The sequence below is a fragment of the Filicampus tigris genome, chromosome 22 (assembly GCF_054856515.1).
Source record: "Filicampus tigris isolate MCC_2025a chromosome 22, RoL_Ftig_1.0, whole genome shotgun sequence".
Taxonomy (NCBI): domain Eukaryota; kingdom Metazoa; phylum Chordata; class Actinopteri; order Syngnathiformes; family Syngnathidae; genus Filicampus; species Filicampus tigris.
Window position 1 is genome coordinate 7,554,248 of NC_141238.1, and position 22,867 is coordinate 7,577,114.

General features: G+C 45.3%; 3 protein-coding genes across 12 annotated transcripts; 1 reads left to right on the forward strand and 2 right to left on the reverse strand.

Moving 5' to 3' along the window:
• Window positions 1-318: 318 nt before the first annotated feature.
• Window positions 319-12,963, reverse strand: brd1a (bromodomain containing 1a). Of its 8 annotated transcripts, none has more exons than XM_086022535.1 (13): window positions 12,305-12,783; window positions 8,976-10,383; window positions 7,567-7,735; window positions 7,296-7,427; window positions 7,089-7,217; window positions 6,638-6,947; window positions 6,242-6,562; window positions 4,492-5,082; window positions 4,287-4,419; window positions 4,073-4,206; window positions 3,098-3,207; window positions 1,701-1,855; window positions 319-1,573 (listed from the first exon to the last, which is right to left on the reverse strand). In XM_086022535.1, exons 1-13 carry the CDS (start codon window positions 12,339-12,341, stop codon window positions 1,390-1,392), a joined length of 3,813 nt encoding a protein of 1,270 aa, XP_085878661.1. In that variant the 5' UTR covers window positions 12,342-12,783; the 3' UTR covers window positions 319-1,389. The 8 variants fall into 8 exon arrangements, with proteins under 8 accessions (XP_085878661.1, XP_085878663.1, XP_085878662.1 ...); XM_086022537.1 differs by having other exon boundaries at window positions 7,579-7,735; window positions 12,305-12,782; XM_086022536.1 differs by having other exon boundaries at window positions 4,492-5,079; window positions 12,305-12,782.
• Window positions 10,487-22,785, reverse strand: alg12 (ALG12 alpha-1,6-mannosyltransferase). 3 transcript variants are annotated; one of them, XM_086022544.1, is made up of 10 exons: window positions 22,584-22,785; window positions 22,123-22,255; window positions 21,880-22,053; window positions 20,736-20,930; window positions 20,563-20,667; window positions 20,261-20,483; window positions 20,003-20,172; window positions 19,555-19,630; window positions 19,225-19,470; window positions 10,487-10,533 (listed from the first exon to the last, which is right to left on the reverse strand). In XM_086022544.1, exons 1-10 carry the CDS (start codon window positions 22,740-22,742, stop codon window positions 10,494-10,496), a joined length of 1,521 nt encoding a protein of 506 aa, XP_085878670.1. In that variant the 5' UTR covers window positions 22,743-22,785; the 3' UTR covers window positions 10,487-10,493. The 3 variants fall into 3 exon arrangements, with proteins under 3 accessions (XP_085878670.1, XP_085878671.1, XP_085878672.1); XM_086022545.1 differs by lacking the exon at window positions 10,487-10,533 and having other exon boundaries at window positions 19,143-19,470; XM_086022546.1 differs by lacking the exons at window positions 10,487-10,533; window positions 19,555-19,630 and having other exon boundaries at window positions 19,284-19,470.
• On the forward strand, window positions 12,188-19,094 carry zbed4 (zinc finger, BED-type containing 4). Its single transcript, XM_086022541.1, has 2 exons — window positions 12,188-12,493; window positions 14,370-19,094. The coding sequence occupies exon 2, from the start codon at window positions 14,554-14,556 to the stop codon at window positions 18,277-18,279; it is 3,726 nt and encodes a 1,241-aa protein (XP_085878667.1). The 5' UTR covers window positions 12,188-12,493; window positions 14,370-14,553; the 3' UTR covers window positions 18,280-19,094.
• Window positions 22,786-22,867: the final 82 nt, after the last annotated feature.

Consider the following 22,867-nt stretch of genomic DNA (forward strand, 5'->3'; position numbering starts at 1 on the left):
TCAGGCACCTTTCACGTCATCATACAGGATTAAAAGAAAAAAAATAGGAAATCAAATTAAAATGTAAAATTGTAACCCAATCAATTATCAATAGACCTGAGGGGTGTGTTTTGACTGATGTGAGGAGAGTCCGGATTTCTTGAGGATAAAAAAAAGCCCCCCGCAGAGCCTCAGAAGTCCTCATGATTAATAAAGTAGCCTTCCATCAAGTTTCATGTCCTTCTTTTCAAGCTCTGCGGTGCATGAAACACATGAGAACATTAGAGGTTGGCCAATTTACATTCACATGCATGTTTAAACAAAATCCACGTAGCCGTGTTCATATTTGTATATTTTATTTTTTGCGTTTTGTGTTGACTTGATAAAAACAACTAAGGTTAAATACAAAATGAAATTAGCATAACCGATGCTACCCAGAAGAAGAAAAAAAAAACATCTGTAATTTGACATCAACAAAAACAAAAAATGTTAGAAAATCATAATTGAAAAGAATACATCACAAAATGTGCCACTTGGACAATTTCCACATCATTTCTCGAATATAAAGTCATCAAAATGCATTACAGTAAGTTAGTGCAGGCACGTATCCTGTGAAATGCGTCACATAAAAATTACTTTTGTACTTTTTTGGCAACAATTTCACACATCCCACGGACAACCTGTAACAAAAAAAAACAAAAAAAAAATCTGGGTAGCAAAGTTTTTGGTTCGTTTGTCCACAAAATCAGACATTATGTTGTATTCAAACCATATAAATATACTATATAGGAACAAAAATAGACTAAAACTATTTCATACAAAATGATTAATACCAAATAGAGGCCTGATAATAAAGTTCAATAATTTAAAACAGGAAAAAGGAATACTTTCATACACGTTGGTTTGGCCCTAACCTGCTTATCAATAAGGCTTTTTGCACATCCCCCCCCCACCCCTTTTCTTGCTCAAAGCACTCACGGCTTTAGCGCCACGAATGCATCAAGTATAAATACAAAGCAAAGTCATGTCGGTCAAAACTACTAAATAAGTTAGTGTCGAGCAACTGTACATATTTACAGTTTAAATACAAAGGCAGGCGTTTGCAAATAGAGACGATTTCATAATGTAAAAGCGGCCGTGATATAAATGTTGCTGTCGTGGGCAAGGGAAACGTGTTTTTTTTCTTTTCTTTTTTTTTCTTCTTTTTAAATGGAATAGCGACACCGCAGCCAAACTGAATCATCTTGAAATGTTTTGGGAGGAAAACGTCACGGGCGCTGAGGACAGCGGCGACGGTCTCTGACATTCGTTCAAGCAGCATGTTCGAGGAGTGTGTCCGAGTTGTGGGCGGCGGCCCGGTAAAAAAAACTCGCCGTGAGAGGTACGCCGAGCGATTTGCGACAAAGCCCGTCAGTCCACGTCGCTGAGGTCGCTGACCGGTTCGTCCCGCACGATGCTCAGGTGGTTCATGGCCCGGCTGAAGGCCACCTGGACCGCCTTGCGGACGCCGGACGTGCGGCCTTCCATCATCTTGATCTTATCGATGGTCTTGTCCATGCCCAGGGGAACCATCTTGGATCTAGGAAGCCACTGCCTGCGAGGGAGGAGAAAAAAAAAAAAAAAAAAAAAAGCAGATTTCATATAGACGAGCCTCTTGAAGGAAGCGCTGTGCGGCGTTTCGGGGTAGCCGACGCCCGGCGTTGCCTTCCGATGTCGCTCACCAGCTGCGCTTGGTGTCGAAGAAGAGCACGAGGTAGAGTTTCTCGTCGGCTTTGTACTGCATTTGTTCTCCGATGCGGAGCACGTCCAGGGGGGGCATGGGGATGGACACCCCGTTGTGCTGGCAGCCCACGCGCGGCATGTGGGGGTCGATGATCTGCGCGGCGGGGCGGAGCGGGTACATGAATGAAAAGTCACATGGTACGCGTTTTTTTCGCTCACTGTGAATGTGCACATGCAGCATGCAGAGAATAAGTCAATGGCCAGCTGTTCAAGGCTGCCACCTAGAGGCTAAAATGGTGCAATGCAACTCAACTGTGAAATGCTTTTCAGGTTCCCAACCTTTACTGAGCCAAGGCACGTATTTTAGAAAAATCTCACAGGGCACCACCGTACAAATACGTAGATGTGGGTACCTGAATAATAATCGAGTCTCAATTTACTCAAAATGTGTCTTTAAGCAAAAAAACGGTGAACGTCAATCACGTCAAAAAAGCCGATCAGGGGTGGCGTCTCTTGGCAATAGAGATGGACCGATATGCTTTTTTCAGGGCCGATATCGATTATTAGCAGTCAAGGAGGCCGATAACCGATATTTGGAGCCGATATTCATTTTCAGTAAATAAAAGGGAAATATTGGCATCAAAATCTAAAGAAAAATGTACTCTTAACTTTATTGTAACGTATTTAAGCATGTTTATTGAACAATGTTTCAGATTTGCATAATGGTGATCTTTTTAAAAAAAATCATTACAAGAAATTATTGACTATACATTTCTGTTAAAAAATTCTAACAAAAAGTTCAGAGAGCGCCCAGGATTGTCAGCACGTCTTAAAAAAGATAAATGAAAACAAACAATAGCTCCATGTAGTTTTCTACTGTAAATGAAAATTTCAAAATGACAGAAATGTTAAACTTTCACATATCTTTGTTTTGATTTCCAGTTTTATTATCGGCCAGCAGTTTTGAAAAAAGGCAGATATTCATCAAAAAGACAAATATCGGTGCCGATAATCGGCCCGGACGATAATCGGTCTATCCCTACTTGGCAATAATATATTTTTTGTTTTATTTCTTCATAATAGTGTGATTTCACTTAATTCTATATCGCACAATATTTAGTTAATTTTGTTTTACAAAAATTAAGTATATCTTCATACACTTTAACAGATTATCGCATTTCCTATGTATTTCAATGGGAAGCATTACCTCGGTTAATGAACGAAACGTTACATCCAAATTAAGTTCCTAGCACGTGGTTCCACTGCACAAGAATGTGCCGTGACACAGTGGTTGGGAATCGTCATCAATTTTTTTCCCGAAGAACCCCAAAAAAAAAAAAAAGAGAGAAATCGGTATGAAGGTCACTTTATGCTTTCTTTGCTACAAAACACTCACCAAGGCAGGGTAGGAGGGGTAGCCACTACATTTGGCCCAAACTAGCTTTAGGGGCTCCAGTGCAACTGTTGCAGCACTAGCGGGCATCCAAATATTGCTGTTGCCAACCTCTACGGAAGCGGGAACACAACACCAAACAGGATACAGGTGGGTTTATAAAAAAAAAAAAAAAGAAAGAAGGAAAAGAAAAAAAACAGCAGCGGCACAACAGGAGCACAGAGATGGTCAGGGGCAGGAAATTCACATTCAACAACAGTTCTTGCGCTTCATGAGCCAATTGTGAGTTTTTAAATGAGGGGAGGCCCAGATGTTGGCTGGTTGGATGCCACGGCAACAGGCAGACGCCGCCAAACGCCGCAAGAAGTTGGCTGTGGAAGCTATTGACAATTTCCAAATCGGTGTCCTATACGTGTACGAAGAGCAGGTGTCGGCACTTTTTATTCAATTTGACTTGGAAATGTTTACATTATTGAAGACGTTTATACATTTATAGCCTGTCTACATCTGCTATTATGGCTGACGAACGTCGTGCTTCGTTTTCATTATTTTGTCAGCCAAAACTGAGCGCCGCCACAATTAGCAAAATAATGTGACTCATGTCCTTTTAAAAAAAAATAATAATAATAAAAAAATAGCCGACTTACAGCATTACTCTTTAAAATAAATGACTTAATATTCAGTTAAAGAAAAAAAAAATCATTTAACTCAAGCTAAACTTGACTTGTCTTTCAGTTGTATCACCTCAACATAGTTCCTGGGCACTAGTTTACTACTTTCCTAATAGAGAGCATCATCTTATGGCATTTTAGGGCATTTCAGAATGAGCGCAAACCTGTTTCATGGCAAAAATCTGAGCGTAGGCTCCACAGGAATAAAAAAAAAAAAAAAAAGTGAATATTACAATTTGTGAAAAGTGATCAAGTTATCACCACGCACTAGCAGGACAATTTCAACAACACTGTAGGTCAAACTTACCTGCGGCGATTCGAGCGGCTTTGGCAAAATTGCCATTTTCAATGCAGGCGATTAACTCGTTCTTATCATCCACAGTGTTCCTCCGCAACAGGGCCGGCTTCCCTTTGCCGCACTTTGGAAGACTGAGAATGGCACTGGAGACGAGTTCAAAAAAAAAAAAAAAAAATGTCAGTAACTTGGTTGCTGAGCGATGAACGGCGAGCTCGTGGGTTACCCGGGGCCTCCGGGTAGACTGCTGCATGAGGAAATGGACGACTCGGAGGCGCAGCGTCTTCGGGGCTCCACGGCTCTGCTGGGCTGGCCGAGCTCCTTCCCCTCTCCCGCCTCCAGGAAACCTCTCGGCATCCCTGAGAGGACACAAAATGGACATCGGTCAAGTATTTCTGAGGTCACCATCCTTGACGCGCGTCTTGTCTTACCCATGTCAAGTCTTTTGACAGGAGACTCGCCGTCCTCTTCGCGCTCCTCGTGGCTGTCCGGATGCTTCCTCTTTTTGCTGTGAAGTAACGTCTCCAGCCTGGGAATCACCACCGACAGGAAGGATTTGGAAGCCAGCTGCGTGTCGTCGCCGTCCTCCTCGCCGTCGCCGCCCTCCTCCTCCTCCTCCTCCTCCTCCTCCTCGTCGCTGCCTTTCCGCTCGGCCTCGTCGCCGGTCCCCGCAAGGCCGCGAGAGGCGGCGGCGGCGGCGGCTTTCGACTTGCAGAAGAGCACGGCCGTCCGCCGATTGACGGCGGCCGCCGCCTCGGCCAACGTGGAAGTGGCCACCACGCTGACGTCGCCGCGGAATAAAGAATCGGCGAGGTTATTGTGGGAGTGGCCGTTGAGGTGCGGCGGCGACGGCGGGTTTGCTAGGTCCCCGTCCGGCATCGGGCCCTTGGCGTGACTTTTATCGTCACAATCCGGGGTGGCGTCGATGGGTTTGAGGGTCGGGGGCTCGGGGTCTGCGTCCGAGTGGATCAGAGGGGGAATGGCGTCGGAGGGCTCGAGTTTAGGCGGGAGAGACTTGTCTGCTGGGGGGGAAGGAAACACTAAATGAGGAACCGCCTACTTGCTATCAGGGTCCGAAATTAGTCAACCCCAAAAAAATATTTGTAATAATATGTTCTAAGCACCTTCTCTAGTCTAAACTTTGTGGGGTATGACTTAAGCAGCAAAATCAACCGTTTTTTTTTTTTTGGGGGGGGGGCATTTTGTCTAAAAACTAAAAATGACATCACAGTTGCTCAGGTGACGACCAATCACCTTACGCTTCTGTTTTCTGAAGCTGAGCCATGATTGGTTGTTACCTGGGCAACTGTGATGTCATTTTCAGTCGACAGCAAGTGACAAAATGGCCACCCCCCTGAGATGGACAAAAACTGGTGGATATTAATCAGAATGTCAACTAGTGGCGATGGATAGAAAACATTCTTGGAAAATTTGGAGTTAGCCGTTTGGCTATAATTGGGTGCATTTACATTTCTTATTGAAATGTGCATTAAATGTACATTGTCACTCTATAACAAATTACGAGGAAAAGAAAAAAGGCAAGACACAAAAAAAAAAATGAATTGAAAGCAACACTGTGTCATGTCAGTTTTTGTTGATTATGGCGGCGCCGTGTGGACAAAAGCGGTAGTGTTTCGACAAAAGTCAACCACATTTCCCATGTGTCGTGAAATCCTGAGCTCTCGCTGGTCTGCAAATTGGACTGAATTACATTTCTATTTCCAGTGGCTGTGTGAAAGATGAATAGCGATGAGGTAATGAATCAACATTTTTTTTAACAATGCTTTTGGTCTTTTGTTTGTTTTGGGGCTTCTGCCATGACACCAGTAATAGCGCATAGACGTTCAAATCGACTTCCGTCCTTATAGCGAAAGGAGGAAGTGAGTATGCCGTAAAGCAATCCAGCACATTTTTTTTTTTTTTGGTGTACCAGGGTTGCTCCCATCCAAGTCAATTTCATCAAAAGAGTTGTGAAAACATTTTATTAAGGTCGAATTCTTGCCCAGTGCTGCTTTAAGAAACAAAAAATACAATGAATACACTGTTACATCGCTTGTCCTGAGAAAAACAATTTTTCCAATTTTTAGGTGAATGGAGTTTAATTAATGTTTAATTAATGTGAAAATGACAAAAAAAAATTGCCAAATTGTACAGCGATGATATGCAAGACAACATACATACCCTCATCATCTGGGAAATGCCCGTTTGGCTTCCATTTCTCCCCTTGCGGCTTCGCCGCGTCCTCCGCCGATGCCGCCGACGGAGGCGCCGCCGAGGACGAGCTGCCGCGGTGGTGGTGGTGGTGGTGCGGGGGGGGCTGGAATCTCTTCAGGCTCATGTCGCTGCGCACGTCGTTGATGGTCTTTTTTAGCAGCTTGATGCGTTTGCTGCGGGACGGGCTGGACTTCATGGCGCAGGTCAGGTCGAACTTCTCCAGAAGTTGCTTCAGCTGCTTGTCCAGCGGCAAATGGCTGCGATTAGCCGGCACCAGTAAGCGATCAACTGCGGAAAAGTACGGACGGGCATTAGTATATTTAGATATGGCAAATATACGGCGACGGTTTGTTTCGGCGTTACCATCCTCCCACGAAAAAGACGACGCCGTCAAATCGGGGGCCTGGTCAAGGTGCATGCCGCTCACTGCGTCGAAGCCGATTTTCTCGGCGTCCCGCCGCGCCTTGCGGATCACCGCCCCGCCCTGATCTCGAAGGCGAACGGCGGCCCGGTAGAAATAAGTGTCCTTGGAGTTGTACTTCATGCAGTTGTCCACAATGAGGTCAAAGTCGTCCTGGAACTGGTCAAAGTTGCTGTATTTCTGGGCGTCCAGGCGCTGCCGCATGCTGGAGAAGTCCATCGGGCGCTTGATGTGGTCCAGGTAGTCCGGCACCTACGGGGGGGGGGGGGGTGGGGGTGGGGGGACAGACGCGCACGGACAGTTGCAGTCGGTTTCCGGTCAGGTTCCAACAGCTTAAGGCAAGTTCAAATCAATACAAAAAAAAAAAAATTTGCCTTTACTAAAATTTGGTACCTCGCTGACGTCGACTGGCTGGGTGAAGATCCTGGCCTGGTCTTTGGACAGCAACTGGTCCAAGACGGCTCTGAGCAGGATGCTCAACGGAGTGAGCTGCATCTCCAGCAGGCTCTCTTGGAACTTTAACTTAAAAACAAAGCCGAGGCACATTAGTCGGGGTTCTCCCCCCCCGTCCAGAGATTTTTTTTTTTCCCCCCCGATTACCTCCTCCCTCTTGAGTTTCTCCCTCTTGCGAATGAGCTCCAGAAGCAGCCGGGCTCTCTCAAGGTCGTGCCGCAGCCGGTGCCATTCCTTCAGCTGCTCCTTCAGCGCCCGCGTTTCCTCCTCGTTCTGCTTCTGTGGCGCGAGAGAAGCGGCGGGAGGAAAAGAAACGGCGATTGTGTCACAACGCACGACTGGCGGAATCGGTTCGACGGGCGGGCGGGTCCGACGCGAGAAGAAAAGAAGACCGAAAGTCCTCTTGTGATTGACTGACTGATGAACAAACCGGCTGCGCGTTCTTCTGGGATTGTTGGCTCGTCTGCAGGCGTCGGATCAATGGCAGCCCGTTCCTGGATTGCCGTTTAAGAGTCCAGTAATTTAGGACCAGCTCCACGAAGGCTTTCTTTTTCTGGACCGACACCTGGTTCAGAATGGTTTGTAACCTAGCAAGGACATAAAGGCACAAAAACACCGTCATTTCGCTTCAAAGTCGACAACTCATTTCAGCAAGAAAAAGAATGCACAGAAAATCTAGTGCGCTTCAACTGCCAGAAAAACGAGTCAATATAATTTCAGGGATACTTGAGTATTGCTGTGTGCCAACTTTGCAATGAATTGAGTCACTAGAATATAGAAATTAGGGGGGGAAAAAAAACGTTTTTCTGGTCAGGCCAAAGCTGGCTAGCTAGCTAGCTAGCTATCTATATAGATGTATACATTTTCCGCCATGTCGTGCCATTTTGGTGTGGTTAAAAGCAGTCAAAAGTGAAAATTTGTTGTATTTCTCTCCAAATACAGATACTTATAGCCCCTGTATTCTACTTTGTCGTTAGAATTCACTCACAGTCCCCAACATTTATTCTTGTGTGTGAAAGCCAAAACGTTTAATGACCGTTTGTGAAAAGCTTGAGTGTGCATGTTGTGCTAGTGTTAAATGGGAAGTGAACCCCAAAACGTTCTTGATATGTTCTATGCAGCCACACTCGTCTAAACACATCATCCTGATTGAGACTGTGTTTATGCAATATGAATTTAGTAGTAAAATTCACCCATTTTTGTCCATCTCAAGTGGCGGCCATTTTGTCACTTACTGTCCGCGATTGGTCCTTACCTGAGCAACTGCGATGTCATTTTTAGTTGACAGAAAGAGGCAAAATGGCAGCCCCCTGAGATGGCTTTTTTTCTTTAAATAAATCAATAAATAATATTTATCAGAATGCAATTTATAACATATTGTCAAAAAACATGTGGGGTTGCGTTGCTTCTATTTAAGGTATTGTAGCTAAAACTATTGACGAGCTTCAAGTCAATAAGATTTGTTTTTGTTGAATAATTTAACTACTAAAACAATTGGGACTGCGCTTTACCTTGCCACGCTGATTAATTAAAATCGTGAAAAGATCATTGAACCCTTTTTTAATGCTCCTCTCCATTTTTAAATGATTTACCGCCATCTTGTGGCATCTAATGGATTTTTTTTTTCTTTTTCACCATCCGCAGCAGAGGTTTACTGTAAATGAAAGTCAGCAAGGGCGTTTCTATGAACAGATACAACGCGCTGTACGAATATTAATGCGCATCTCTCAGCATTCAAACAAAAATACACATCTGCGATGCACAACTGTGTGCTTGATGCTCAGCATTGACACCAGGGATAGCATACATCGGCATTTAGACAAGTACCTATGAGAGGGAAATGTCGGCACAGCAGCAGGAGACGGCGCCTCACTTTCAAGATCAGATTCGGGTTTCTTGCTCTTCTTCTTGTGCTTGCCTTTACATTGCGCAGCCCCTCGGCCCTTGTCCACTTTTCCACAGAGTCCGTTCTTGGGTTTGGCCTCGTCGTAAATGGCGAGTTTCCTCCGGACGCAGCCGTTGGGCGTGTGCGCGCCACAGTAGGCGGTCTTCCTCAGCGACAGGGTGGGCTCGCCGGACTCGGTCAGGTCTTTGACGGGCTCCATCTTCATGAAGAGGCCGGCTTTTTGGGCGCAGCTGACGTGGAAGGCGGTGTAGCAGTTGGCTTTGTGGCACTGGATGCACGCCCCGACGCCCTTCTCTTTGCACAGGTAGCAGGTGAGCTTCCAGCGGGCCGGCGGGATGTGGCGCACGCCGTCGATGGGCTCGACGAAGGTGGCGTTGGAGAAGCCCACCTCGGGCACCCACAGGGCGCACACCACGTGGCCCCAGCGGCCGTCGTCCGTCTTTTTCACCGCGCCGCCCTTGCTGGGGCAGAGGACGCAGTCGGCGGGCCGCGCGGGCGACTGCAGGCAGTGTCGGCAGAGCCACTGGCCCTCGGGGACGTAGGGGACGCCGTAACACTCCTGGTGCACGGCCACGTTGCACAGGTCGCAGAAGAGGATGGCGTTGCTGTTGTGACACTCGCCGTCCATGCAGACGCAGCAGACCGTGTCCTCGTCGACCGACGCGTGCTTTTCGCTGCCTTTATCCAAGCCCTCCAGGTGCAGCTCTTTCTCAAAGCGGTCAACCAGGAACTCAAAAACGTTGAACGAGACCTGACTGGCGCCTTCACTCCGCCGCTTTTCGTTGACCAAATCCAGCCAGGCGTAATCTTCCTCGTCCATGTCGTACTCAGTTTCCTCATCAAGCTCTTCCTCTGTTTTCTCTTCGTATTTGTAATAAGAAGAATGGCGTTTAGGAACTGCAGGCAGGTTGTATTCCACAGTCCGAAATTTAGGCTCTGGAAGTTTTGGACCAGGATTAGCAGTGACGGGGTGTCCGCCCGCTCCTTTCTGAGCAGCGATGCCAAGCGCGGCCTTTCTCTTCTCCTGATTGTTTTTTAATCGGACCGACCTCAACAGAACCTGCTGCTGCGGTTTGTCGGCGTTCTCCTTGTTGTTAGCGCACTCCAGCATCTCCCGCAACACGGGGTCGCCGTCCGAGATGACGTCGAGGCGGTCGAAGACGCTGAGCCGATGGATGCGGCCGTCGAGTTCAAACTCCACCATGCGCTGCGCCTGGGCGTACGTCAGGATCTGTTTGTTGGGCGAGGGCTTGATGGGCGAGGGGGGCCTCACCGGAACCGAGACTCGGAGGTTCCGGGCTTTCTTCTTCATCTTGTTGCTCCGTGTTTCTGCAGAGGAATAAAAATTCATCCACATGAACATTGACAAGTATTTCATAATAGTGCCTTTTAAGGGGGCAAAGATGCTTAATTGGAACAACTCACGGGGATAATTAAAATCAATGTGTGTCTGTATGTCTGCCTATAGCCACGTCACATCTGGGAATAAAAGGATTATGTAATTCAGTAGAGCAGCAATTCCTCTTGAGAGATCATCAGGTGTGCTGTGGGAAATAATCCACATTCACTAAACTGGTCCAAGGCACCCACAATATTCAAATAACTATTTCTTCATATACTCACAAATTGATTTATTCGGTGTGAAATGTGTCTGTTTAATTGAACAGACAGTTGAGATACTCGCGAGTAGATTGCTAGATAGACAAACACATCATAATCGTGACTCCTCTTCCACTAGATGGCAGAATGTACAATTAACTAGTGTGTCCACTTATTCCCATTCATACAACAGAATAGTGTGTAGCGTGCACTGTAACTGCTGGGTTCAAGCAAACAGGCCCAGGTTTCACATTGAGAAACTTAATTTGAGAGTAAATTAAGATGAGGTATTCATCCCTTCTGTGTAAAAACTTTTTGCGGCCTTTTGATTTGTATATATATCAAATATGCGCCTATAGGCTTATACTGGGAAACACTGCAGTAGAGCCTGTGTCTTTTAGAGCAATACTAAAAAAAAGTTTGGCAAGTTGCAGTTGAGTGCATGAAGGAATTTCACTGAAGTGGGAGGCGGATACCGTTGGTCACTGGACAAGTTTGAACTCGCCCACATTTGACACTGATGAGCCTCAATAGTACAGTACATTTCTAGGGATCCACAAGTAGCTGAGCGGCTAACAATAACATTAGCGAGCTAGCTTGCGTTAGCACGAAGAGCTTCAGGCCCACTTAAAAATGCAGTCAAACTACATAAAAGCCTTTCGAATACAATGTTTGGAAAGCGAATAAAGTGGTGCTGCTGTGGATAGGTGTTGTGCGTTGCAGGGAATAAAATGAAAGGCACAAACCTGAGCTTGTCGAATAGTGTTAGCTTGCCAACAGCCTTACAAAGCAATGGCGACACGGCCTGCTAAGTGGCTCGGTTTCCGTACATAGAGTTCTCATCCAAATAGGCGTTTTAATTCAAATGATCATACGGACATAAATATGCTTGGCATTTAGTTCGGTCCAGGCGATGAGCTCCGCGCTACTTTGGGGTTTTAAAGAGCCATTCATAATCGTGAGAATGGCTCGGCGCCGATCGAGCCGGAGTGAATTGCAGCAGCAGCAACAGCAGCAGCAGCAGCAGCCCGGGCGGCTCTTCCACCCCCCAACACAACAATGCATTTTCAGCAGACAACTCCCACCGCACGCACCGCTCGACGCGTGACGCTCGAGGACATGTTGGTAGCGAGTCGTATTTCACACAAAAGCCCCATCTGTCACGCAGTCTTTCGACGACTCTACATAACACAGACACAACGCTAAGCCCGAAAACAAAGTGCCCGACAGGGGCACCGAACGCTAGCCACCGCGGTGAGTTTACTTCCCATCATGTGCTGGGTCATTTGATACATAAATATGACAAAGCGGACACGCAGACGTTATTTATTTATTCCCAAAACACCTCAGCACCCCACTTTGGTCACCACATTTTATGCACAAACCTAGAAAAGAAAACACACTCAAGTAATAACTAGCTACTTTCGCTTCTTTCCATGCATTCTGAACATGAACCATGGATAGCGAATGCCCTTTAAAAGACAGTGAACGCAGCACACGTTGAAGTGAACGAGCGAGAAGCCTTCCAGGTCTTTAAAATGACGTCAACGCCGAGCGTTGTCATGTCCCACATAAAGATTCACAATCAAGTCAAAGTCACGCACAAGTGTTTCTTGGACGAACATCAAAGATGTGTCGTGCATTGACTGACCATACATCACACCCCCCTTTTGCCGTTTCGCTGACATCACGAAAACCTGTTCCTTCCGTCCGACGCTGTGTGGAGCTGCTTCGGCCCAACGTGCAGACAAAAGCAACAAAGTGAAGCCCCCAGTCCGGTTCACTCCAATGTGTCACATTTAACCGTTCATGGGCCGAAACGGTGTGGCAGCACTTCACGGTAAGCCAGCAACCCGAGAGCAATCCACGCGGGGATGGAGTTTTAAAACTGGATCGGAGCTTCGTTGGGGAGAACTGGTCTGAGCTGGGTTGGGTTCGATTGGGTTCTGCCTCGCCAGGTTTAGCTCGTTTGTCCTGTGTACGGCCTAGCTGGTGGCCAACTAGAGAGCAGTCGCGGTGCGGTACGGTACCAAACAGTCGAGCTTGGTTTACGGAACCCTCCGAATCCCCCATTGCAGTCAAATGGAAGTCTATTGTGCGTCATAGCCGGGTCATAACAGTGTTAAACGCTCTTGTTTGTTTTGGGGAGTGCATTAGCCTCGAGGCTAACCTGGTTAGCACAAGGCTAGCCTGATTTTTACTGATGGTGCGTCGTAACTACTCGTTTATTATTAGAGCGTGATGACCTGTGATTCGCCTGGATTTTGTGTGCAAGTATGTACACTTATGGTTCGGATCAAAGCTATTTAAACTTGGTAAAGTGATCGATCATCTGTTGTCCTTCCGGACTAGCACTTGAGCCAAACCCGGAAAAGCTTGCTGTCAAATAGCACTTGCGAAATGCCTAGCTGTTTTTTTCCTTTTGGTGAAGATTAATATTCAACCACCCTTTATGAACGCAATCAAAAATATTGAAAATGATCACACCGGTCTTATCTACAAAAGCGATAGTTTGAGCAACATGCTAGCTATGTTTATTTAGAAATATCCATAGTTTGGTTTTAACGGTGTAATACAGCACGTGTGTACTCTAGCGCTTTCATTATGTCTCATTTAATTATTTAATCTCACCCTGGTATTTTATATTTTATTGTTAATGTATTGTCAATAAAATACAGTCCATAATATTGTAATAACAATAGTATAATTTCTATCAATTACCTTGGAACAAACCATTATATTGACGTTTTATTTGTATGCATGGCATTTAGTTCAGGATAGTAGTTGACTAGTGGATCGTATGTCTGGCTCACAGATTTGAGGTTGGATTTTCAAATCTCAGCATGTGTGTAATCTCCACTTGCTTGCCTGTGTGCTGTAAAGGTTACTTGGGCTTCTCCTCACATTTTAAAACAGGGGCCACCAACATGATGAGTAGCCTGTGGGCCTGTTTTAAAAATAGTTGACTAGTAATAGGACATTGTGATTTTCTAGGAATGTGGTAGAAGTCATCATTTGAAAATGTAAACATTGGCAGGTTGCATAGCGATATTTTTCCAACAATTTGTCTTCACATAAATTCATGATTAATTATTATTGACAACATGAAATTATAACATTACTAAAGTAGCAATGTGACATTATTCCCCCAAAATGACAATTGATCAATCTTTTTGGAATGGCCACTTCAAACTGAGTACAAGCATCAAGAATTTTTAAAATCAGATGATGGTTCTGGAGAAGATTATTGGTGAGAAGAGCAGTGTAGGCAGTGCAAATAGGTCATATACTTCAGCAGTCAATTGTTTTTTTGTTTTTTTTTTGCATTAATTTTTTTGTTGGAGGATTTTAGAGGCATTTGCAAATGTGACATTTCAGTCCTACATATTAATCAGTACACAAGAAGTAGCTCTCTGTTTTAAAAGGTTGGTGACAGTAGTGAAAACCGCGACACATAATGCATCATGCCCGTCAGCAGTTAAGGGTTGCGCAAGAGCACAGGAAGTGTACTAGTGGCTCTCCAACAGCTACTCCAAATTTTTGTGTAGAATCTGAGATTGTTTGATTCCTAAGATAATTTTCCATAGCCAAAAGTGTAAACAGGGTTCGCTTGAGTTAATATTATGCAATTGGATGTGAAGACAGACTACCGGTATATAACCTGTTGTCATATCTAGGAAGAGAATGGACTCTGACCTTGTTTCCCCTCTGTCTAGGTTGTGTGTGGCGAGGTGGAACTATTTGGGTCATAAATGGAGAGGGGCAAACTGGCATCCTGTGACCCGAGCAGCCACACAAACATAACGACACCTGCTTGAGAACCTCCCAGCCAATGACTAGAAGCGATCCCGTCTGACAAGGCGGACCTGACGACAAGACAGAAACCTTTGGGCCGCCGCCATGGACAGAGAGGAAACCGCGTCCGGTATGGGTGAGGATTCACTCAATGGCTCTCTAGAAAAGAAACGAGAGGCAAAAGGGACCTGCCTGAAAATCGAGGGTCAGGATGGATACGTCTTTAAATCCTACAGCATGAAGCCACACGAGACAACGGACACAAAGTCGTCCTGTTCGTCCAAAACACCGGATAAAGAACTTTTCCAATCAAGCCATCTTTCTTCTCAGGGTGATAAACAGTCGGAGTCTGACACAGAAAAAGAAATGGATCCGACGTCTCCTTCTCTTTCAAGCAAATGGCTCAACATAGACACACATGAAAATGCGGAGAATGACAAATATGAAAATGAGTCCAATCAGCATATCAAAGACGAAAGCCAAGATCCAAACGATCTAGAGGATGAAACGCAAGATTTTGAAAGACTAGCATTCGGTAGCTCATTTGGCCCTTTTTTGAGTCGAGATGGGGACGACTATAGTAATTTATTAAGTGGCTATACAAGCACCCTTTATGATGTCGCCATGGATGCTGTCACCCAGAGTCTTTTGGCATCAATGAGAAGTCAAAGCAACCCAAGGAAAAAATCTCCAGCATGGAACCATTTCTGTATCTCGCCAAGGGACAATACCAAAGCTATCTGTTTATACTGCATGAAAGAGTTTAGTCGAGGCAAGAATGAGAAAGACCTCAGTACGAGCTGTCTGATGAGGCACGTCCGAAGGGCTCACCCGACAATGCTTTTCCAAGAGGGAGCAGACGCACCTCCGCCTAATCTGAATACTTTAGCCTCCTCCCTGATCCCTCCTTCACCAAACTCGCCAAAAAACGGAGACTTAAACAGTTTGATGTACCCCGCGTCAAAGAACACTTCACCGTCCACATCTTCGGCTGATAATTCAGACCTGTCATCCAAAGAAGTGTTGTCCAAAGTTGAACCAAAACTTGAACCACTTGCCAACACGGACTCCATCTACAGTGCGCTTGAATCTTCACATTCCAGCGAAAACAACCTCGAAGAGATATCCGAGGGAGGGCACGAGCGCCTTCCGAGCAACCAAAAAAGCTCGAGTTCCCGTCGGAGATCGGCCGTATGGAAACATTTCTACCTTTCGCCCGTGGACAATTCCAAAGCGGTGTGCATCCACTGCATGAACGAATTCAGCAGAGGCAAGAATGGGAAAGATCTCGGAACGAGCTGTCTTATCCGTCACATGTGGAGGGCCCACAAAGAGGTGGTCATTGAGGAAAATGGACTGGGTAATCACATTCCTCCGCCCTACTCAAACCCGCCATCCCTGCTGTCCCGCACACTGTTACATGACCCACTGGACATCAAAAAGGAATCACCTCTTCTTCCGTCATCACCGGAAACAATATTAGATGAGTTGACGCCGAGTGTGGTGGAAAGTTTGGACATCAAAGATGAATCTGATGAGGCGATGCTTCTGACTGAGCAGGAGTCCTCTCTCAATCTGCCCTTCAGTGCTCACGGGGACGATACGCCCTCAACGTCCTCACCGTGCGATCTCTCGGACGTTGCCAGCCACAATCAGAATCATGTCATTTTCGAGCAAAACAAGAAAATCATGAAACGGGTCAAGTCCGAAGTTTGGCAGCATTTCATCGTGTCACCGGTTGACCAGTTGAAAGCACTGTGCCGGTACTGTCCCTGCGTCATCAGTCGAGGGAAACGGGGGGACTTTGGTACAAGCTGTCTAATGAGGCACCTCATGAGGCGCCACCCGGACGTGCTCCAAAACCAAAAAGTTGCTGATGACAAGGAGAGCTCCCCACAACCTTACATTAGCAACCCACCAGACGCAGTTTCAGCCAAAGAAACTGAAAGCCCAACCAGCAAGAAAAAGCCACAATCCGTTTTCAGCAAGAAGACGTCCAAACTGTGGAACCATTTTTCAATTTCACCCGCCGACCCCACCAAGGTGGTCTGTTTGCACTGTGGCCGCACTATTAGCAGAGGCAAAAAGACTACAAACCTTGGCACCAGCTGCCTGTTCAGGCACATGCAGAGGTTTCATGGACATTTTCTCGAAAGCAACAACGCTATCTCAGGTGACGCGCCGTCTGCTGGAATTCACGTCAAACGAGAGCTCGTGGATATGTCGGTTTACAAAACGGAACAGAACCACGGGAGGTTTGACGAACGCCACCCAGTCGCCCAAAAAATTACCAAACTTATTGCTGAAATGCTTGCACTGGATCTTCAGCCATCAGCCATGGTGGAGAATGCGGGACTGAGCAGACTCCTCGAGTACTTCCAGCCTCAGTATTGCCTACCACCCTCTTCTTACTTTACTAGCACTGCAATCCCGGAGATGTACGAAAAGGTGCGGGACGTTGTGCTGACGCATTTGAAAGAGGCTGAGGGCGGAGTCGTTCACTTCACGACGAGTATTTGGGTCAGTAGCCAGACAAAAGAGTACTTGACCCTAACTGCCCACTGGGCGACGTACGAATCGATCGTTAGACCCCAGGGTCAGGACTTTCACTGTTCGGCTCTTCTCAGCGTGTCGCAAATCGACTGCGATCAAGATATGCATGACATCCCCAAGCAGCTGGAGTATCTGTGGGATTCTTGGATCACATCGCCCGGTCTGAAGAGGGGCTTCACTGTAACTGATAATGCCAACATCAGAAACAACCTGGAGGACCACGGCCACGTCACCGTGCAGTGCTTTGGCCACACCATCGACCTCATTGTCAGCGAAGCCATAAAGAGCCAACGGATGGTTCAGAACCTTCTGAGTATTGCCCGAAAGATCTGCGAACGTGTGCACCGCTCGGCTAAGGCTAAGGAGAAGCTGGTCGAGCTCCAGAGAGACCACCAGTTACCGGAGAACCAACTCATACAGGACATCCCCTCGAAATGGAGGACTTCCTTCCTGATGCTGGAGCGGCTGGTGGAGCAAAAGAAAGCCATTGACGAGATGTCAATCGAGTGCAATTTCAGGGAAATCATCAGCTGCGACCAGTGGGAGGTGATGCAGTCCGTCTGCAACGCGCTGAAACCTTTCGAGGTGGCCTACCGGGAAATCCGCAACCGCACTGCCACTCTGGGACAAGTGATTCCGCTCATTCACATCCTCAATAGAAAGATTGACCTGCTGTTCGACGAGACCGTGGGCATCGACAACATGCTACGATCTCTCAAAGAAGCCATGGTGAGCAGGATGTCGGCCACTCTCAACGACCCGCGCTTCACCTGGGCGACAATGCTGGACCCTCGATACAAGACTTCATTATTCACAGAGGAAGAGGCAGAACGATGTAAGCAAGACCTGATACAGGAGCTGGACCAGTTCTCTTCTACCTCAACGGGAAAGTCTTTAGTGCTCAACGGCTGCAATGAGACCCCGGTGTCGGACAAGGACAACATCTGGTCCCTCATGGCGGACTTGAGGCAAAAAGTGAAACACGAGGAAAAACCAAAGTCCTCCGAACTGGCCGTGCTGGAGTACCTGGAGGAGGACATACTTGATCAAAGCTGTGACCCGCTCGACTACTGGAACCTGAAAAAGTTCCTGTGGCCCGAGCTTGCCAAAGTAGCCGCCCGTTACGTGGGCTGCCCGCCCAGCATCGTCCCGGCTGAGGCGCTGTTCAGCACGGCAAGCGTCAACTGTGCCCTGAACCACCCCAGGCCTTCACTGGAAAACATGGAAGGTTTGCTCTTCCTCAAGGTTAACCTCCCGCTCATTTATTTTCAATACTGATGAAGCGTTAACTTGAAAAAAAAAAAAAAAGAAAGAAAATTGAGGACCAAGAGACATAGCTGTGAATTGTGATGTACAGTATCATGTATACACTGATTTTTCTTTTAATGCTGCAGCCAGGTTTGGGGGAAGAGGGGGGCGTTCATTTTATTGTGTGTACTACTGTTTGAACACTTTGAAGAAGTTTTCATGAAAAGTCTCAGTGAGAGGTGTATCAGGGAGGGAGGGGTTTTCTAGCTGTAGGGGTTGTGTGTTTGCTTATTAATAGGTGTGGGGTTTTTTTTTTTGTTTTTTTTTTTCTCTCAGCTCTCTCCTTGTGCCTTATCCAAAATCTACTTCAGGTCAAAATGCTGTAAATATTGTGTTGAATCTGCGCAATCCACGTCAGGTTTGCTTTTTGAATAGTCTCGATTACTGATGCAGAGTTTTCTTGAGGAAAACATGGCCCACAAATAAATGCTGTGACTGAAAGATGTTTTAAGTTAATGTTATTTAATTTTCATTGTGAAATTGTGGCTCATGGTACTGTCGTTTAGAGATTGACTTTTTTTTTTTTTTTTTGTAACTTACTGAATTGTTTTAATAAGACTGTAAGATATTGTTGTATTTTCAGAATTGAGAGGTTTGGAATACACAATTTGTCTCGTAAGCACAATTTCGGTTTATGTTCAGGGGATTAATTTATGGGTTTGAGGAAAGAAATGTACTGTACATTTTATAAGAAATTCTGAACTTGATTTGATAAATGTTGAGCATTGAAACTGGAACCACGCAAATGTTGCGGCCGTTTGTAAATAAAGGTTTTCCTTACGTGACACGTGTGCACTTGATTTTCGTTTAGTAAACACGTTTTAGTCTGTAAATCAATTCAATTTAAGCTTTATTTTTTTCAGTAAAAAATATCATGTAAACACCTGAGGAGATGGAAATGGGAAAGCTGGTCACCTGACTCTTGAATGAGACCCCTCGAACGTGGTCCTCTGCATCAGTACAGTTTTGCTCGCCAAGGTCACGCTAAAAGGAGGGAAGCGGAACAAGTGGCGAGCGATGCCGTCATAGCCTTGAATGAAGGCCAGTGGCCGGTGAGTGTCGCCGAGGAGCTCCATCTTGGTGGCGTTTGCCTCCATCAGGAGGTGCGAGAACATTTTCATGTCGGGACTTGTGGGGTGCAGATCCTCTCGTTTGTCGTATCTGTTGAGCACATTTGTACATGCAAATCTATATCTAAAAAGTATAAGGTCATTCTGGCCTTTAAAATAGGAACAATACACGAACCTCCAGTGTCGATTTTGCTCTAGGAAGCGAGATACTCCCGTTTCGGCAGCATAGGTGTCGATGTGAACAAAGACGTCTGAGAAGATAGCGTGCATTTTTAGCTCAGCCTCTCAACAGCAAAAATTCTCCGCAAGCATCTGCTTTTACTTTGGAAAATGGTCAACATAATTTATCTTTGTGCATTTGCTGCACAGTGTCGACTTGAAATAATTCACACTTAAATTTACAGTATCATCATACAACCATTTTCTCCTAAAATTGGTTAATTAAAATGCCTTTTTAAAAATAATTCCAAAATGATTGATGTAAATGAGTACAATAAAAAATACATTTATTACATAATTGCTTCTTTGATTAACCTTATCTTCAATTGACCTGGCCCGTTTGTCTGTTGTAAAAATCCCACAGCAAAAGTCGGCCCACCTCTGGTCCAAAAGGTCATTCCTACCTGCCGTGGCCGGCAAGAGCCGGTGCAGTTCCTGCATCCCTCGGCCTCCCGGGTAATTGTGATGGGAAATGTATAGGCAAACGCCCGAGTATGCCGCGTTCATCACCAGCTGGCCCACCACGACGGCCGATCCCAGTTTATATATCCACGATTTCTCATAGTTGCTTAAACTAAAAAAAAACAAAAAAAAAAAACACAAAGCATTACGATGTGCCGTTTGGACTCATTCTTCCCGGAATGACTGCATTGTTTACGGACATAAAAGAGCAGCCTCGGGCAGCCAGCAGAGTGAGCACGGGGAAGGTGTATATGATGAAGCGCAGCTCTTTGTGCGGCAGCAGCGAGTAGACGAGGACGAAGGACACTGCGGGGAGCAGCAGGAGCCTCATCCGCCGGTCCAGCAGCCCGACGGGGACCAACGGCAGCGCGCAGCCCAGGCCGCGGGGCAAAGCCGAGTAGAAATACCAGAGAAAGGGTGAGGTTTAAAAGACGAGTCAAGGAGATTTTGGGGAGAGGGATTCAGTATTTCATCAAAACATAACCGCGTATATGAAAGGATATTCCCCAGTTGGAACTTTTGTTGAGAATGGTGTTGTACCACAACACCTGGCCTTCTGGCCACAAAGGCTTCCTCCAAAAGAACGAGTCAACGGCCACAGTCAGAACTGCAAAACAGACAAAAATCAAACTCCACATATGGCAAACTATATGCGCTCGCTTGACTCGCACCAACCCAATGAGAGCGATCCAGCAGGAACGGCGTAGTAAAAAAGTTGCGGTAAGCGCAGCTTTCGGCTCAACAGCGATATCAGCAGCATGAGACCCAGCAGGATGCAGAGCTCCGAGCGGAACACGATGATGGCGAAGGCAGAGAGGCTGATGAAGCGGCCGTGCTTGTGAGCCATCCAGGAGGTGAATGCAACCAGGACTGCCAAGACAAAAATCAACAGGTGGCCGATTTAAAACATTTTAAACTAAATCAGTCACAAATCAGTCAATCACAATCTACGGTTATTAGTGTGATATCTTCCCTTTATTTGTTAAATAAAAACAGCCTTTTTTTTTTGTAAAATGAATCTTGTAACATTCAAATGTTGCACAATTTTAAATAAAAAAAAAGTCAAATTTTGACTTGTCTTCTCTTCTACATTTTTAAAATAAAGTAGGAATTGATGTACTTTGAAACAGTCAATTTATTTTTTATATCTTAAATGCATTTTGATTTGTTTTTGTGGTTTACAGTGACAAAGCAAAAGATTATTATATGGGTGGTTTGTTAAATAAAAAATGTACTTTATTTCTAAAATTAAAAAGAGAAACAATGAGATACAGTATCTTGGAAGATCCAAATATTTTAGTTTAATTTAAAAGAAATGTATACACATTTTATTAAACCTATTTTTTTTTCTTTTGAAAAAATTTAAATGACTTTTTTTTACATTTTCATTTGAAATTGAAAACTATAGCATAATACCTTTCAGATTTTTTTTATTGGTCAACGCAGAAACTTCATCTTCATACTGTATAGACCTTGTTTTTTTGTTTTAAAAATAATCACTTGAAATACAATAAGTGTAATAATGCCTTCTAACATTCAACTTGGCTTACATTGTATTTTTATTTTTTTTAAAATACATTTTTAATAATGTTTCATTTATTAAGTTGTAACCTCTGATGTTGGCCAGTACAAAAAAAAGAATTTTAATTAACCTAACATGTATGTTGTTGACACACAAGCAGTGCATACAAACTCCAAATGGTCCCATGCCGAGATTCAAACACAGCACCTCTCACCTACGAGGCAGATGTACAGTACTAACCACTAGTCCACCGTGCTAAAGAGAATCATATTATTTTTTCACAGTGGTGTTTCTTACCAAGTGGTAGCGCAAACACATTAGGGAGCGGCCTGGTGCTGTAGAACATGAGGTGAAACTGAGACGCGCACATCAGGCAGAAGAGGAGCGCCACCGTGGAGCCAAATTGCCTCCTCACCTCTCGCTGCATGTGCCACAGCGCAGCGATCACACACGCTCCCAGAGAGGCTCGGACTGAACATAAGAAAGAAACAATATCGTGAGACGACGTGGCGACTATTTGGTGAGATGTGAGTGATGTACCGATGAGCTGCGTGGAGAATTTGGGCGCGTCCAGCAGAGAAGACAGAAAGACAACAGGAGAGCAAAGGATGCAGATGAGCAGGGGGCCGATGAAGGTTCGTGGAACCACACCAGGGAACTCATGGTGGTCGTACTGAAAGAAATCAGCAACAACAGGAAACAATAAGGCTGGGAAATGTCCATATACCTGGGCAACTGTTTTTTTTACATTCACAAAATTACACAGGGATTCAATGAAATGTCTATATTCCCATGATAATGGCGATTTTTCTTAACCAATTCACATTGATTATTTGTTTGTTGAAATTGTAATTAACTCCAAAGCTTTCAGCATTTCTCCCGAAAATTACATCCTCGACTTACATGACATGTCATATTATTTAACAAAAGTGCATTTCGTGACTTGTGTAAAATTTTAGCCAAGCCTGTTAGCTTCCTCTGCAAAACCTGCTTCTCCCTACCTTGTCAAAGTCAAGTGTGTGATACAAGAGATCGTGGGTGGCCTGTAAATTGAAGCTTTCTTCCACTTTGGTGAACGGGCAGATGAATAAGTGTAACAGAACCACAGACGTTAATAAAACTAACAGTGGGAGCCCCCAAACATTCCTTTTTTCAGCCATGACAGCTGGAGGATGGTCGCTACTTCCGGTTTATACCGGGTGTGACCTGTTCAAGTCGTTTATGTATCTTTGAAACATTATTTACTTTATTTATTCCATTAAATATAACATCCGTTTGAAATTCA

What these genes read in the sequence shown, in the direction of transcription:
- zbed4 (XM_086022541.1), top strand. Translation starts at nt 14,554, where the DNA reads ATGGACAGAGAGGAAACCGCGTCCGGTATGGGTGAGGATTCACTCAAT.
- brd1a (XM_086022532.1), bottom strand. Translation starts at nt 12,341, where the DNA reads ATGTCAGCGAAACGGCAAAAGGGGGGTGTGATGTATG. An exon ending in GTCTTTTTCGTGGGAGGATG is followed by an intron (nt 6,563 to 6,637) that starts GTAACGCCGAAA and finishes ACTTTTCCGCAG; the next exon opens with TTGATCGCTTACTGGTGCCG. An exon ending in ACCCCTCCTACCCTGCCTTG is followed by an intron (nt 1,856 to 3,097) that starts GTGAGTGTTTTG and finishes CCCGCCGCGCAG; the next exon opens with ATCATCGACCCCCACATGCC.
- alg12 (XM_086022544.1), bottom strand. Translation starts at nt 22,742, where the DNA reads ATGGCTGAAAAAAGGAATGTTTGGGGGCTCCCACTGTTAGTTTTATTA. An exon ending in TGTGTTTGCGCTACCACTTG is followed by an intron (nt 20,931 to 21,879) that starts GTAAGAAACACC and finishes TTGTCTTGGCAG; the next exon opens with TCCTGGTTGCATTCACCTCC. An exon ending in GAGCAAAATCGACACTGGAG is followed by an intron (nt 19,471 to 19,554) that starts GTTCGTGTATTG and finishes TGTGCTCAACAG; the next exon opens with ATACGACAAACGAGAGGATC.